This window comes from Neophocaena asiaeorientalis, unplaced genomic scaffold (genome assembly GCF_003031525.2).
Source record: "Neophocaena asiaeorientalis asiaeorientalis breed wild unplaced genomic scaffold, Neophocaena_asiaeorientalis_V1.1 scaffold40, whole genome shotgun sequence".
Lineage (NCBI taxonomy): Eukaryota > Metazoa > Chordata > Mammalia > Artiodactyla > Phocoenidae > Neophocaena > Neophocaena asiaeorientalis.
The window spans coordinates 8787000-8801888 of NW_020185335.1; the positions used below are offsets into that span (position 1 = coordinate 8787000).

At 38.2% G+C, this 14889-nt stretch overlaps 1 protein-coding gene across 3 annotated transcripts in view; it reads right to left on the minus strand.

The window, feature by feature from the left end:
- Positions 1 to 241: 241 nt before the first annotated feature.
- The window catches only part of CMC2 (C-X9-C motif containing 2), a 38039-nt gene continuing 23391 nt past the window's right edge, over positions 242 to 14889 (minus strand). The window contains exons 1-4 of one of the 3 annotated variants that reach the window (XM_024735782.1): positions 14546 to 14694; positions 8292 to 8407; positions 4167 to 4238; positions 242 to 628 (exon numbers count right to left, since the gene is read on the minus strand). In XM_024735782.1, coding sequence (XP_024591550.1) covers positions 542 to 628; positions 4167 to 4238; positions 8292 to 8372 — 240 coding nt within the window. In that variant the 5' untranslated portion in view covers positions 8373 to 8407; positions 14546 to 14694 and the 3' untranslated portion in view covers positions 242 to 541. Of the gene's footprint in view, positions 629 to 4166; positions 4239 to 8291; positions 8408 to 14545; positions 14834 to 14889 lie in introns of those variants that run through there. The other 2 variants (XM_024735783.1, XM_024735781.1) reach the window with 2 other exon arrangements.

A 14889-nucleotide genomic window follows, 5' to 3' on the forward strand; every position in this document is an offset into this window, starting at 1 on the left:
TAAATCCTAGCCAGACACAATTTTACCAATGCTAAACATTTAACCTTTTGGAAAAGAGCTCTTTAAAAACAATAAAGTTGGAAGACTTTCATAGAGTTAACACAGCTGGGATTTCCCCAAGCTCTGTCTGCCCTAGCTGTGCCGTCAACGTTTAGGCTCCAGAACTGCCACACTGCAAAAAGAGAAGTCTAACGGCACCATTTTGCCCTAATTCCAAGAGAGTCTAAGAGAACAGAGAAAATATGATTAGAATCAATGATTTTATTGAGGGAGATAAGTTACTCAAATGTCAACAGGCTGTAGGCAAAGGGAACAAACACGTTAGAAGTCTCAGGTGCGGTGGAAGAGGAGAGAGAGTACTAACAGCTCTGCCCAACCAACATTCCGGATCCAGGGCTTCCATACTTCTCCAAGGCTCGATTTCTCATGGGTCACTTTCCATTCAAAGGATTCTGAAGACCAAATGCAACGGGATTCCTTCAACTACCACCCAAGAGTCTTTGGGTCTTCTCTCAGCCAAGGCATCCAATGAAAGTATGATCTATTTTTCAGATTCCTCTGGAGGATTAAAAAGTCTCTTTCGCATTGCATTGCCACGCTCCCTGCTCTTGTTCCTCTTTTCAATGTACTAGAAAATAAAAGGAAGGGGGGGAGAAGAGAGACAATAGATTATGTCATCATTTACATACGTTAAATATTTAGATATGTTTGCAAAATAAAAATAACATTTTTACTGACAAAATTTCTACACGGCTCTTATTTCACTGAACCTGAGATTGGAAACAGTGACCTTAGAGGCCATCTAGTAAAATTTCATTCAATACAGTACAACACCTAACTGCTAATAGGTGCAGAAATATTTGCAGAGTTAATTTCCTCCCAAAATGTGAATTCAATAAATATTTAGGATGGATGAGTCCTGTCCCTGTTCTCCAGAAGCTCACAATCTAGCGTGTCATCTAACCTCTACTTGAACACTTCTTAATCAGAAGGCTCCCTACCCTGAGAGGCAGCCTGTTTAACTGTTGGACACTTCTACTTGTTCCAAAGCTTCTCGTGTTGAACCAAGTGTTTCCCTGTAAATTCTCCTACTTCCCTCTATTTCTCCTTGCCTGCTACAATCTTCCAAATATCTGATTACAGGTAACCCACTCACTATCTCTTTTACAGGCTGAACGCTGCTGGCTTCTACAACTGTTCCACAGAACATAGCTTCTGCCTTCTAAAGTCTTATCTGTAAAGTGCCTTTTATACAACACTTTAATATGAATAATCCCTTATAAAAAAAATACCACACCAGAATTAAATACTCTAGTGCTCTAAACAAAGTCCGGCAGATATGGACTACAGTGGGCCTTCTAGTTCTTATGATCTAAACACACCATATTTCTATAAATATTGCCAAAAGAGTAACTGGCTGTTAGTAACCATATTATCCTAATGGTTCATATGGAAACTTAGTCAGCTGAACTTCCTAGGATTTTTTCATCATGAATAATCAGCAAACCCAATTCTCCCCAAATCTTATGTTTCTGTAATCGGTTGGATCTAAATGTAGTTTTCACCTTGGAGGATTTTAGCCTAGTATTCTGATCTGGCCAGCAGGTTATAACTAACAGGAAACCCAGAGCCTGGCACTGAGAAAAAGTACTTGTTTAAAGCAAAGAAACTTGAATGTAAGTGGTTTCATACGTGTATATTTACATGCTTATAATATATACAGCAATAAAGATATATTTTAAAGGTGCAAGAGGGGTTCTTAGGCAGAGTGGAAAAAAAGGAAAAGCAAATTCAAGTTGAAAAAACTGAGTATATGTGAATAATTGGACATCAAAATCTTTCAGCTGTCAGAGATATGGAAAGAAGCCACAGAAGCAAAAGATTAGTGACAGAGCACTAACCAGGGACTCTGGCTGCCCTCCCCTGAGTCCTGAGATTAACACCTTTGAGTTACTTCATCTTCTGGGCCAGTAAGCTCAAATGTAAGGAGTTGGGCTAGATAATCTTTAAGAAGTTTTCTAGGTCTAAAGTTTTGACTGAAGAGTTCTAACATATCTTCTGGAACAGGAGCAGTTTTCAAACTTTTTTTTTCCTCATCAAAGGGCCATTTCAAATAACAGATGAAACACCAGGTCCCTTTAACCAAAACATTCCTTTTATCCGTCATACATTAATTTTCTTCATAAGACTGTCGGTGGGGAGAGGGGAAGGGCGTTTCATTGCGCTAAAGGTTAAAAAAAAAAAGTTGTAGAACATGGAGGGATACCTGCTCTGAGAAAAATATTTGATATCCCTCTTTAATCATATGAAGCCTCCAACAATCAGGTTCAAAGGAGGGTCTAATGGGTAAGTCTTCAGAAGACAATACTCTGTAGCAGGCCAATAAAATAAGTCATAAAGCAAATTAAAACAGAGTCTATATTAAAATACATGTTACGGTATCTCCAAAGGGAGTCAACATAGCCCCTGAATAAAAGAAGAAAAAAAAAGGATAACTATAATGTTACTCACAAAACACCACCAAACAACGCAGACAGCATGGAAGGTCAATTAGCCAAAAACCAAACCAAACAAAACAAGTAAGAGAGACAAAAGAGGATGCTGCAAAAGTAGTATTAGCGATTATTTCAATAAAAAGAACAAAAGCAGCAACAAAGCAGCAAAGAGAGCATCAGAAAGAACTGGCCGGACCTTTTTTCTAGTTAAATCTTCAAAGAATGAAGTACTTAAATGACACATGAAGGAAATGGTAGGAGGAGAGCATTAGAAGCAGTAAATGGGAAACCGGGAAGCATTAAAAGCAGAGAGGAAATAAATGAGCACAGGTTCGGAGAATTGAAGGATGAAAGAACAGAAAAACATCTATAAATCAGGTAATGAAGCAATATAAAAAACTACATAGAGGACTTAGAAAGCAGTCAAGGAGAAAACCTGACATTTATACGAAAACAGACTCAGACAAAATAAGAAAAATATCTACACATTCTTCTACCAAATAGGAAAAAAAAAATTTCATATGAGGATCTAATCACCAAACCAATGGCAAAATCACTGAAGTGTAAGGGAAAAAAAAAAATCTAAAGTTAGGAAAAAAGCTATCTTATACAACTGAAAGCATGTAAGAAACAAACAGCTATACCAAATAAAACACTATGGGTTTTATTTTTCCATAATCTTACTAAAACAGGAACACAGCCCTAGGTTTAGTTTCCATATAAACTACCATTCACATATGATGAAAAAACTCTTTGCAAAAACCAGTTTAAAACACTTATACCCATTTGTTCACACAAAGAAAATTATCAGAACTCCAGGAAGTTTTTCAAACAGGAAAGATGCTGTAAAGGGATTCCAGGAAGGGCGGGGTGGCGGGGGGAGAGCCCCAAAGTGGAAAACACAAAAAATGATTCATAGATGCTGAATGGCTTCAAATATCATATCTAATACCTTTCAATATGAGGCTCATAGGGGGAAAAACGTTCAAAAGTACAGAAAACGCAAATTGGAGGGCAGATTTTTAGTAGTTATATATTTTTAAAGGTTCTGGACCTAAAATATCTGATGAACAAAACAGAAATGGAATTAAATTTCTTTTCAAAGATTTAAAATGCACTCTGTTCAGTTTGCAGTACCTGCAAAAAGATAATAAACTTTGGCCGTTTGCCCAAGTCCAAGTCATAGCCTAAAACTCTATTCAGGAAACGAGTCTTTCTAAACAAGTCAAACTAAATCCCTACGGGTTGTGCATACTATAATTATAAAGAAATTCAAAATTTTAAAGCTGGAAAGAGACTAAGTCTAGCCTCCTCATGTTATACAAGGAAACTGAGGCCCAGAGAGTTTTAGTTACCTGCTATAGCTAAACACTGACTGACAAGTCTTTCTGCTGAACAGCTTCAATGTCCTAAACCTTAAAAATCCATCCAAAGGAGTTACAGTGACTATTATAAGATAGTTGTTTTCATTTATGTACATGCAAAAGAAAATCAGCAATGTCCCCAAACTGTCCCCAGAAGACACTTTCATTTCTCCTCTTGGTTTTAGGGGAAGACATACATATAAAGTCAACTTTTGGTGTTATACAAAAATTTGCAAAATACTTAATATTGTTCCAAGATGTTCTTTTCTATTGTTCAACCATTTCCATCCTTTAACATTTTCCTTACCTCATTCTTCAAGCATTTTCTCATCTCCCGATCAAGATCATTGCAATGACCAAAAAATTTCAGAATGCTGTGCTAAAAGGAAGAAAAGGTGTAAAATATTTCATCCCATAATATGCTAAGGTCTCTGGCACACAGAATTGAAACACTTATTCCTACAGAAATGGGTTTAATGGGTCACCTTGTCAATAAGCAAATAGTTAAGCAAATAGTTAAGTCACAACTATAAAATATACAAATAAACAGGCTTATTCTGGCATTCCTACAAAAGAGGAATAAATGCTCTGTAGGTAGAAATGAAAAATAAAAAGACTTTTCTTTGATAAAAGAGAAGACTATTAACCTGCCAAAACCTCATAATGACCGAGTGAAAAGCATTTTATTACCTAATACCCTTTCTTTAAGGGCATGTTATCCATCCTCTATTATAGAGTGACGTCAGTGTAGCCATATTGACACGACCAGTAACTTCCTTCACCAGCAAACACTCCTGTCCCATAGAAGAGTTACTTATGGAAAGCTTAGTGCCAAAGCCATTCTCTCATTTGCCTCCATTCAAAATGTCATCAAAATAAATTAGAAACACATAACACTATTATTAGATGGCCTGTAAGGGCCACATAACCAAGCCAGTAATTCACAATATAAGAAAATCAATGTCTGAATTCAAAGTCTGCTTTGTTTGAAAAGCAAAAATAAAAATCTTCTAGTGGTTTCAAGTCCTGTGACTATTATCATGGCAAAAAGTATATATGCTCCAAAGCAGATAAAGACTGACATCAAGAACCTGAATTTTAGTAGGGCCATAATTACTGTGTTTGCACGTCACGATTTTTATGGGTAGGTCGGACAGCATGGTGATCTCCTATAATGACATGCCATAAATGCTGAACTTGTAACAATAAGCACATCTTTTCCTTTTCTTTCTAATTAAGGCTTTCATGGAAACCAGACAACACATAATTAGTAATAGTCATGCTACTTCTTTTTTCCCTGTTTCTTCACCACTTTAAATGTACTTTTCTGGTCCACATTGAATAAATGGTCAGAGTTTTTCTGGCAAGCATTTAAGATCTCCTACTGATTACCTAATTACCTTTTCAGGATAAATATTTCCTGTGTATAAACTACCTCCTTGACAACAAACAGGGACAATGCTTTTTCACACACCTTCTGGCCAAAGAGAAATACCAGAAAGGGTTAAACTTTTAGAATGTAAGGCAATATTTCATAGTTTAGTTTATATTTATTCATATCATCCCATACACATACATCTTATTTTAAAAATTCAAGACAAAAACTAATTTATATTTTCACTTTCACCTCAACATTAGCCCAAATGAGAATTATACTCTTGTGGACATTATGTGAAAAACAAACCCAAAACGCCCCAGTGAAGTTGGTAAAAGAAATGTCCATGGACTGCACTTCTCTTGTATACACGTGCATAAGCCTCCAGTGCCTGGTGTCTGTTTATAGAGAACAAACTGGTAGAGCAACTGACTGAATAAGTTAATCAATTAGTCAGTGTCTGGAAGACAGTGTCCCAGGCACTAGGGACACAACAGTGAGCAAGGTGGACCTGGGCCCTACTCTCATAGCTCAGAGTCAGAGGAAAGAGACAAATCATAAAGTGATTGCTATAAAGCAGCGGTTCTCAAAGTGTAGTCCCCAGGGCTACCCAAGACCTTTCCAGGGGAAGGTAAAATCCATCTTCCTAATAATTGAAGATCTTATTTGCTTTGCTCACTTTCATTCTCTCACAAGGGTACAGTGGATTTTTCCAGCGGCTACATGAAGTGTAATATCACCACAGATTGAGTGCAGAGACAGATATGAGAATCCAGCTGTAGTCTATTAAACTAAACATTAAAGAGAACTGCAAAAATGCAAAAGCAATGTCACTCTTCCCACCATTTTTTTGTTTTGGAAAATAAGGTCTTTTTTATGAAAAATAACTATTAACATGTAATGGGTTTATTATTATAATTTTTAAATAAATGAGTATTTTTTAATTTCTCAGTTTTAATTTCTAATTCACTAAATATTGGTAGATATAGTCCACATAAACAAAAGTTCTTTGGGGTCCTCAATAACTTTTAAGAGTGTGCAGGAGTCCTGAGACCAAAAAGTGTAAGAGTAACTGCCATAACGTCGGAAATCTATTATGTACAGTATTACTGGAGTACAGAGAATCCGGGTCAGGTAAGAAAAGGAAGAGGAAATGACAAATTAAGCAGAATAAAGCCCGGAGGATGATAAAACCTGATCAAGCAAATGAGAAGTTGAGACAGTGAGGAAGGCTCTAAGTTAAGCATAGGAAAAAAGCAAGTACAAAGGCTTAGAAGACAAAAACATGCTCCAGTACAACTGCAGACAAGAACACGCAGGAAGGATGAGGGGCGCGGGGGGCAGGGGGGGTGTGTAGTCAAGCCCAAGAGTAAGTAGGGGCCAGTACATGAAGGCCTCGAAACACAAAGAAATTTTAGAGTTTATTCTACAGGCAAAGGGAGCCATTAAGGGGAACAGTGATTAAACTTACGTCTGAGAGAGCACTCCAGATAGAGCATGGAAAGTGAACTGGGACAGAAAAGAGGACAAAACAGTCATGGGACCAGGTGGCCCCAGTAAGATAATGTTGGAATCAACTGGTGTTAAGAACAGACATATAAATCAGTGGAACAGACTAGAGAGCCCAGAAGTAGACCCATTCACATATGGTCAGCTGATTTTTGACAAAGGCACCAAGGTAATTTAATGGGGAAAGGACAGTCTCTTCAACAAATGGTGCTGGAATAACTGGGTATCCGCAGGGAGAGAAATAAACCTTGACTCATACCTCACACCATACACAAAAATTAACTTGAATCACAGACCTAAATTTTAAAAGCTAAAACTATAAAACTTCTAGAAGAAAAAATAGGAGAAAATTTTTGTGACCAGGAAATATACAAAGATCCTTAGAACACAAAAAACATAAACAATAAAAGAAAAAACTGGTAAATTAGACTTCATCAAACTTACAAACGGCTCTTTGTAACACATCTTTAAGAAAATAAAAAAGGATGCCACAGACTGGGAGAAAATATTCACAATACACTTATGAGACACAGGACTTGTATGCCAAATGATAAAAAGAATTCTTACAACTCAATAACAAGACAAAACAACCCAATTTTAAAATATGGGCAAAAGACGTTATATGAATGGCCAATAAGTACATGAAAATATGCTTAAAGTCATCAGCCCCCAGGGAAACACAATTTAAAACCAAATAATATACTATGACACATCCATAGAATGGCTAAAGTTAAAAAGACTTACAATATCAATTCTTATTAGTTATCTATTTTATACATATTAGTGAATATATGTCAATCCCACAGTATCAATTCTTAATCTAGATGTATGGCAGAAATAGTTTACCGAAAAGCATACTGTCATCAACAACATTCTTTGAACCAGTATAAATACCTGACTTCACAGGTCATCGGCATTCCTTACTACCTTACTTTTAGTCTTAAAATTTTACTCATTTAAATAATACTATTATTGGAATCTAATATACCTACAGTTTATGAATAACATGAAGGAAATAATGCATCATGCAAAGTTAAAGAAAAACACAAATGCTCCTTATAACTGTCTCATACACCAAATACATGAAAAAAGCTAAATAGTTGACACTGGGAAAAATATCAGATTAATTTAACGCATTCCAAAAATGGGCTTATTTTCTATTTTGGTTTTAACCATGGAATTTTATTTCCATTCCACTAACAACTAAGTAAACCTGTCAAATTAGGCCAGTCATAATTTAAATCTAGTTAACATATAATTATAAAAAATGTTTCAACTTCCTTTAAACACAGAACTGTAGAAGTCAAGGAACAGGGATTCTAATTACTATATATCATTTCAGAAGCTCCCTAATAAACTACCATGCTTGATTTCTACTCATCATAAAGGGAAATGTTTTCTAAAAAGATCACAAGCATTAATCTTTACTAAGCTAAGACCCATAACTAAGACATTATCATTTCCTTCCATTAATGGAGATAACGTTTTACATCGGTGTGCTGTACCTAGGTTTCATTTTTGCTTTATGGTCATTTTCTGAACTCTTACATTTTTGTGACATTCCTTAAGCAAGTTAATCAAGACGTTGCATTCTTCAGTATGCAAGTGTGGAGATAAGTCAGGATGCATCTTTAGGAGAAGGAGATGGAGCACAGCAGAGCAACCTGTGGATACAAGAGTGTCTTGAATATGTGTGACTGTACTTGTTAATGCGACCTAAAAGTATTTTCAGTAAGAACCTGCAGTGACTTTTATCAGAAAAGAATGCTGACCTTAGGCAAATTATTAAACTTGAGCCTCAGCTTCCTTACCCAATGACTTAACAGATTTGGCAGGTTATCAGGAGTGTTTAGAGAATATGCAGGTTCAGAAAAAAGCAGACTCCTCAAGAGACCCAATCCTGGAAATAGGTGCTCAAGCAGAAACAGCTTGCCTATATTAATGTGTGCCTTCAATTACTTTTCCCACATTCCTGAAATTGATTACAACTTATTTTGTTCCGATGAAATTCTACCAATGATGAGAACTGGCCTATTAATCCTTTTTACATGTAAAAGGGTTAAAGGGCCATTAGTCAGTCTCACATCAGTGTGAATTAATGTAGACTGCTTTCTTCCTAACTAACATCTAGCTGAGAAAATCTAACTAAACCATGAAGAGAAACAAGAAGCAGATGTGGAAATTTTTTTCTCAAATTTAGCATATATACTCATAAAATGCAATTATTACCATGAAAACAAGAACCTAAAATCCCTGAAATTAAGTTTAATTGCTTCATTTCACAAAGAAGAAAATTAGCAGCTAAGGTCTAAGATAAAACATCATTTTCAGGTTTTGCTATATTTATGCAGCACTATTCACCTATTCTTTTCTTAAACCTATTCTTTTTAACTCAGAAAAGATTACTACACATCCACCAGAAGAACTATAATCACAAAATCAGACGATACCAAGCACCGGTTAGGATGTAGAGGAAAGGGACCTTACTCATTGCACCTGGGAACGCTAAATAGTACAGACACTTTGGAAAACAATTTGGCAGTTTCTAAAGAAGTTAAACACAAACTTAACATATGACCTGGAAACTGCACTCCTAAGACCACACCCAAGAGAAGTGAAAACATATATCCCCACAAAGACTTATATGTGAATGTTCATAGCATTATTCATAATAGTCAATATTGGAAACAATCCAAATGTCTAATAACCAAGTAATGGATAAACAAATCAGTATATCTATACAATGGGATACTACTACCTAGCAATTAAAAAGAATGAACTTATACATGTGCCAACACGGAGGAACCTCAAAAGCACTAAATTAAATGAAATAAGCCATATTCAAAACACTGGAATGTGTGAGTCCATTTATATACAATGTCTAAAAAAGGCAAATTTGTAGAAACAAAAAGCTGATCAATGCCTAGGCCCAAAGGTGAGAGTGGGGATTAATATGCAAATGGCACAAAGAAAACTTTGGGGGACGAAAATGTTCTAAAATAGGATTGTGGTAATGGCTGCACAACTGTAGAAGCTTACTAAAATCACTGAATTCACTTAGAGTGAGCGAATTCTATGGTATGTAAATTATACCTTAATAAAGCTGTTAAAAAAAGTTCCAAGAAATTCAAACTGCCCATCAACGTCCCACTCCCGACAAATAAAATCCTTAAAAATGACTAAACAAATAATTGCAGAGAATTATAATATACCTATTTCAGATTTCAAGTGATAAAAATATCAGAAGATCACTGTTCCACTGAGTAACTACTACACACACACACATACACACACACACACACACACACACACACACACACACACACACACCACAGCTAAAGATCACAAATCAGGCCGCTGTGCCAAGTAAGTATTTGAGTATTTGAAATGGAAACTGGAAATGCAGCCAAGTTCAAGTTCTGTTTGCCTGTCACTGATGACAAAGTCTTTTCAATGATATAAAAATTTTGCCTCAGAAAAATGAGGTCTCATACAGTCCAGCAATTTAAGCCATCTAATATTATACCAGTATTATATACCTACACTTATGTATATATTAGTTATCCTACTTCTGCCTTGCTTATTTTTTCTGAAGGGAGATGTACACTGGTTTAGTCACCTGGAAAATGCCGTTAACATTTTATTCTGTAAATATATTTGACAAAATATTCTTGCATATTTCTATCACCCAGCCCTCAAATGTGTGCTTTTACAGTTCAGAAACAAGCTTCTGATGTACTGAAATGACCTCTCTCATTGGTAAGGTAAAACTTAAGAACACACTTGGCTGCTGAGATAAATATACACATGCACCTCGTATATAAGCGTAAATGTATATCATGATACATATTTTTCCTCCCTCCACAAAAGTTTACTTCAAACATGTACGTTACTGTAGACCCAGTCATGGTGCCAATGGAACGTCTTCCTGTCTACCTACTTATCCTAGGTGATTGTGTCAAACAAGAAAATGGTTTCATATAGTTTCCTTTTCCTAGTCTTCTTGGTGAAAGCTGTGACTTAACCTAAAGCTCTAAACACTTACCTATCCCTTATCTAACAAATTCCTTGCTTTAGCAATCATTCCCCTCTTGCCTCCACCCTATCTTTTTAGTTAGATATTCTCTTCTTCCCCTTTCCTTCCATCTACTGGCTGTGGCTAACTGTTGGTGTATATGCAGATGCACTGCTGTACTCTTGGGTGTAATATACAAAACATAACTCTAAAACAATGGCATTGTTCTTAGAGCACATTTAAATGAGTGCTGACACCCTCCAGTAGTCATCTTTAAAAGCTTATTCTATTAACACTATTGTAACTCAAAGTAACGTTTTATGAACTGAATAAAAGCTAAATATATATTGCACATGCTTATTTTTAAAATTTCATCAAAGCCATAAGAATATATCCACATTATTAGAATAGAAAATAATTTCTTGAACACTTAACCACCTGCAGGCGCAAGTCTTATAATCCTCCCAATAACCGGAGGAAGTAGGTACCTTTTTAAGTTCAGTTGAGCCATAAGAAAGAGCTTTTTTGTAGGTCAAAATACACATTATTCATATTTTCATAGCAAAACTAAGCCCCGGGTCACACAGTAAGTGACAGAGTTACTACCCAACGTAATCTCCCACCGTGACAGGTTTTTCCCGCATTCAAAATAGGAAAGACATGCCTTCCCAGCAGTTTGTGAATGAAATAAACTCAGTAAAAAACTATTTCCCAAAGAACCTCTGGTTAGCTACAACTTCAACAGGGACTAATTCTAGGCCTAGGTTCAAAGAAGTCAATGTAATATTATCCTATATTATTAGAAATAGAGGATCTGTCTACATCAAGAAAAAAAAAAGTATTGTGTTTGTCCTGATCAGCCATGTCCAGAATACTGACAATTTGAGTACCCCTGGGGGGAATGCTCAGGATGGAGATGGCTCTGACACTAGGTTTAAACAGGAAGCCATTCATGAAATTGGGAATATTTACTAACTTAGGGAAACCCACAACAGAGGAGACAGATAAAAAGAACAGCCTGGTTAAGTATGACAAGTAATGGATTTGAAGAGAGAAGATGTGGGTCTGAAGGGAAAGGCTGTGGACACAGCTATTCACAAGTTATATCACTTTGGCTAACTTAATCTGAGACCTAAGTCTCTTCTTCCATAAAATGGAATTAGCTCTTGACCTATATCATGAGGTTTAAAATAACATATGTGAGAGTATCTGAAATAGTGAAGAGTGAGTGCGACAAAGGTAAAGTATTATTAGTATATCTGAAATGCCCTGTCACCTGATGGGAAAGGCTGAACTGAACTGACTCTGAGATGTATCCGAGGACAGGACTGGAAACCAAAGTGTGGCAGTTACAGAGGCAGTTGTCACCTTCCTGGAGCTGTCCAACAATGAAACAGGCTGCTGTGTGAACTTCTCATTTATCTGTCCTAATGTGCCCAAGAGACTGGCTAAGTTAATTAAGGATGTTACAGAGTATATTCTTACGTTGCATCCTTACCTTTCTTCTCAAATCTAAGTTCACAATTAAATTTAAGCCATTGCCAAAAATAAAATTTGCCCCCAAGGGATAAACGCTTGTTACTACTGATAACACAGAAAACAATCTCAAAAGGCAGCACCAACGTAATTATGAACATCAGCTGCACTATTGAAGCAAAGGTGAAGGGAGTGTTCATTGGTGACAAGACTTTGTGTACGGGTATTTGCAGTGAGAAAGACAGGGATAAATTCCATTCAAACTGTTAGTACTTAGTTAAACACAAAACTTCAGTCCCACTTTTACACTGGCATTTTGAAACCATCAGAACGGTTTACTTGTCACAGCTACAACTCTTCCTTCCCCATGCCAATCCCATCCACTTCCTCAGGTATGCACACACTGATACCACAACAGTCCACTTAAACTCTTAAAAATGTTCATCTGTGACAATTTGATATTTTGATAACTGGCTAATAGGCCCCTGCAAAGCAACTGTAACTTTTACTTGGAGGTAAGCTGGGAGGGTTTAAGCAGTAGGGTGTCCTCACTAAAGATATAAAAACTATAGTCTTATTTTATTCACTGCTTCACCTTATTCTACCAAGACCCTGAGGTAAAATTTTTCTAACGAGTATTCTATGATAGTCAGAAGACTTCAACCACCAGGTGGCACAACTTTAGAAAATAAAAAAACCGAGAGTAAGAAATACATTAGTGAAGAAAAGGGAGGAAGCCCGCATTCTAATAACACATTTCAGCAGAACTATGATCACAAGGGGGAAACCCTATATTTTAATGCCACTTAGGCTTTCTTTAGAAAGATTTTGCTATTGTGTGGCCCCACCAGAAAGAAATTTACACTCCAGTTATAATTTCTAATGTCATTTTAAAACAAGCCCAGAAAAGCTCTTGTTCAGAGTCTGAAGAATCTGTTCTCCAGGAAAAATGATAAAATAAGAGTTAATGCTTTCTAAAAGATATTTTTTTAGAGTCTAATTTCAGAAAGCACCGGAATTAGTTAAGTGAGTGTTTCTCTACTTCAAACTGCACCATATTCAGTAGAGGTAGCAGACATAGCAGGGGACTCCCTACCCTACCCACTTTTACTTATCACAGCTGCAAAGTCACCAAATCTAAACAGATGCTTTTGAGTGACAAGTGCTCCCAGAGTATAGACCATGCCCCACTGCTACTGAGAGCACCCCACATAATTTCTTAAGGAATGGGCCCAGGTGCAGCTTTCCCTGAACTAATATTTACCGGCACTTACTTGCTGCTGAGCACTCTGTCAGATCACTTGAATTTCAGAGGAAAAAAAATTAGTCCATGAACTTCAACGAACACACAGGCTAGTGAGGGAAGGGACATTCCCCTAAACGCACATAGTAAATGCCCAATAAATGTTTACTGAACGTTGAATATAGGATTACCATGGATTTGAGAATTGATTCAGACATCGACATAGTTTTTTTTTTTAAAAAGGTGGGAAATGAGGGTCACTTTAAATCAACCACACAAGTGCAGAAGCCTGAAAAGGAGATAGAAAAGGAGACACAAGGGGTGTCACAACAGAATTCCTTTGCCAGCGCAAACTTCTTTTATGCATTTAAGTCTTCAAATGAAGGCTTCCAGAACTCGGATTTACTGAAAACTCTTCATAAACCACTTACTGTGAAACGACAAGCTCAGTAATCTTGAAAGCCAATAAACGAGATTTGAATGTCACTTTCCTTGAAAAGCGTACTGAGGGTGATCTCACTGGATTCTCGCATCGCAAGACGGATTGGTGGGAACTTTCTCTGAAGCTGAGATGCGCCCTAACAGGCTCTCACCTACCACAAGCAAATCCTAAACGCCTGGATACCCAGTAACAGTAATCATCACACAACGTACTGAGCGCTCACCGCGTCAGACACGGTGTTCAGGGCTTCCCTTCTCACAACCGAGGCGCTGGGTTATACCCACTTCACAGGCGAGGAGGCTGACGCTCGGGGTGAGGAGGAGCTCGCCCAAGGTCACAGGCTCGAGAGCGGCGGCGGGGCCGATTCCCGCAGGCAGTGAAGGTCTACACGCGCGTCCCAGAGAATGCCCGAGGGCGGGGAGCTCAGGACGACTCCAACGCCCCGGCAACACCCAGCGCAGTGGTCCCAACCCCCCAGGCGGGCGCGAAGTCCCGGCAGGATGGCACACAGCGGGGCGCGCGAGTTTGGAACCTGAGGGGGGACAGGTGAGTGTCCCGCGGCCTCCCCTCACACCTCGGCCACGAAGAGAGAGCTCCTCGGAACGGCCCGGACCCCCGAGACTCACCCGACTGGCGGCCACACCCGGAGAGCGGAAGCGGTATTCACCGGCGAAGACTCTGCGCCCAAAAGCCGGCGGCCAGGGCGCCGGAACCCGAACAGCTCCGGGTGGCGGAGGTTCCGCGCCCTCCACGCCTGACCCCGCGCGGCCAGCCCCCACCGCTCGCCGCCCGCTGCGCATGCGCCATCCGGCCTGGACAGGCCCATTTTCTGGCGCTGTAGGGGTAGAGAGAGCGAGTCCGCGAAGGCGCGGCAGAGCCTGAACTTTAAGTCGAACCGACGAGCCAGACTTCGTGGCTGGGATTAAAGCATTCAAACAATATTCTCTGCTAAGAAGAGTGAGGCGGGGAC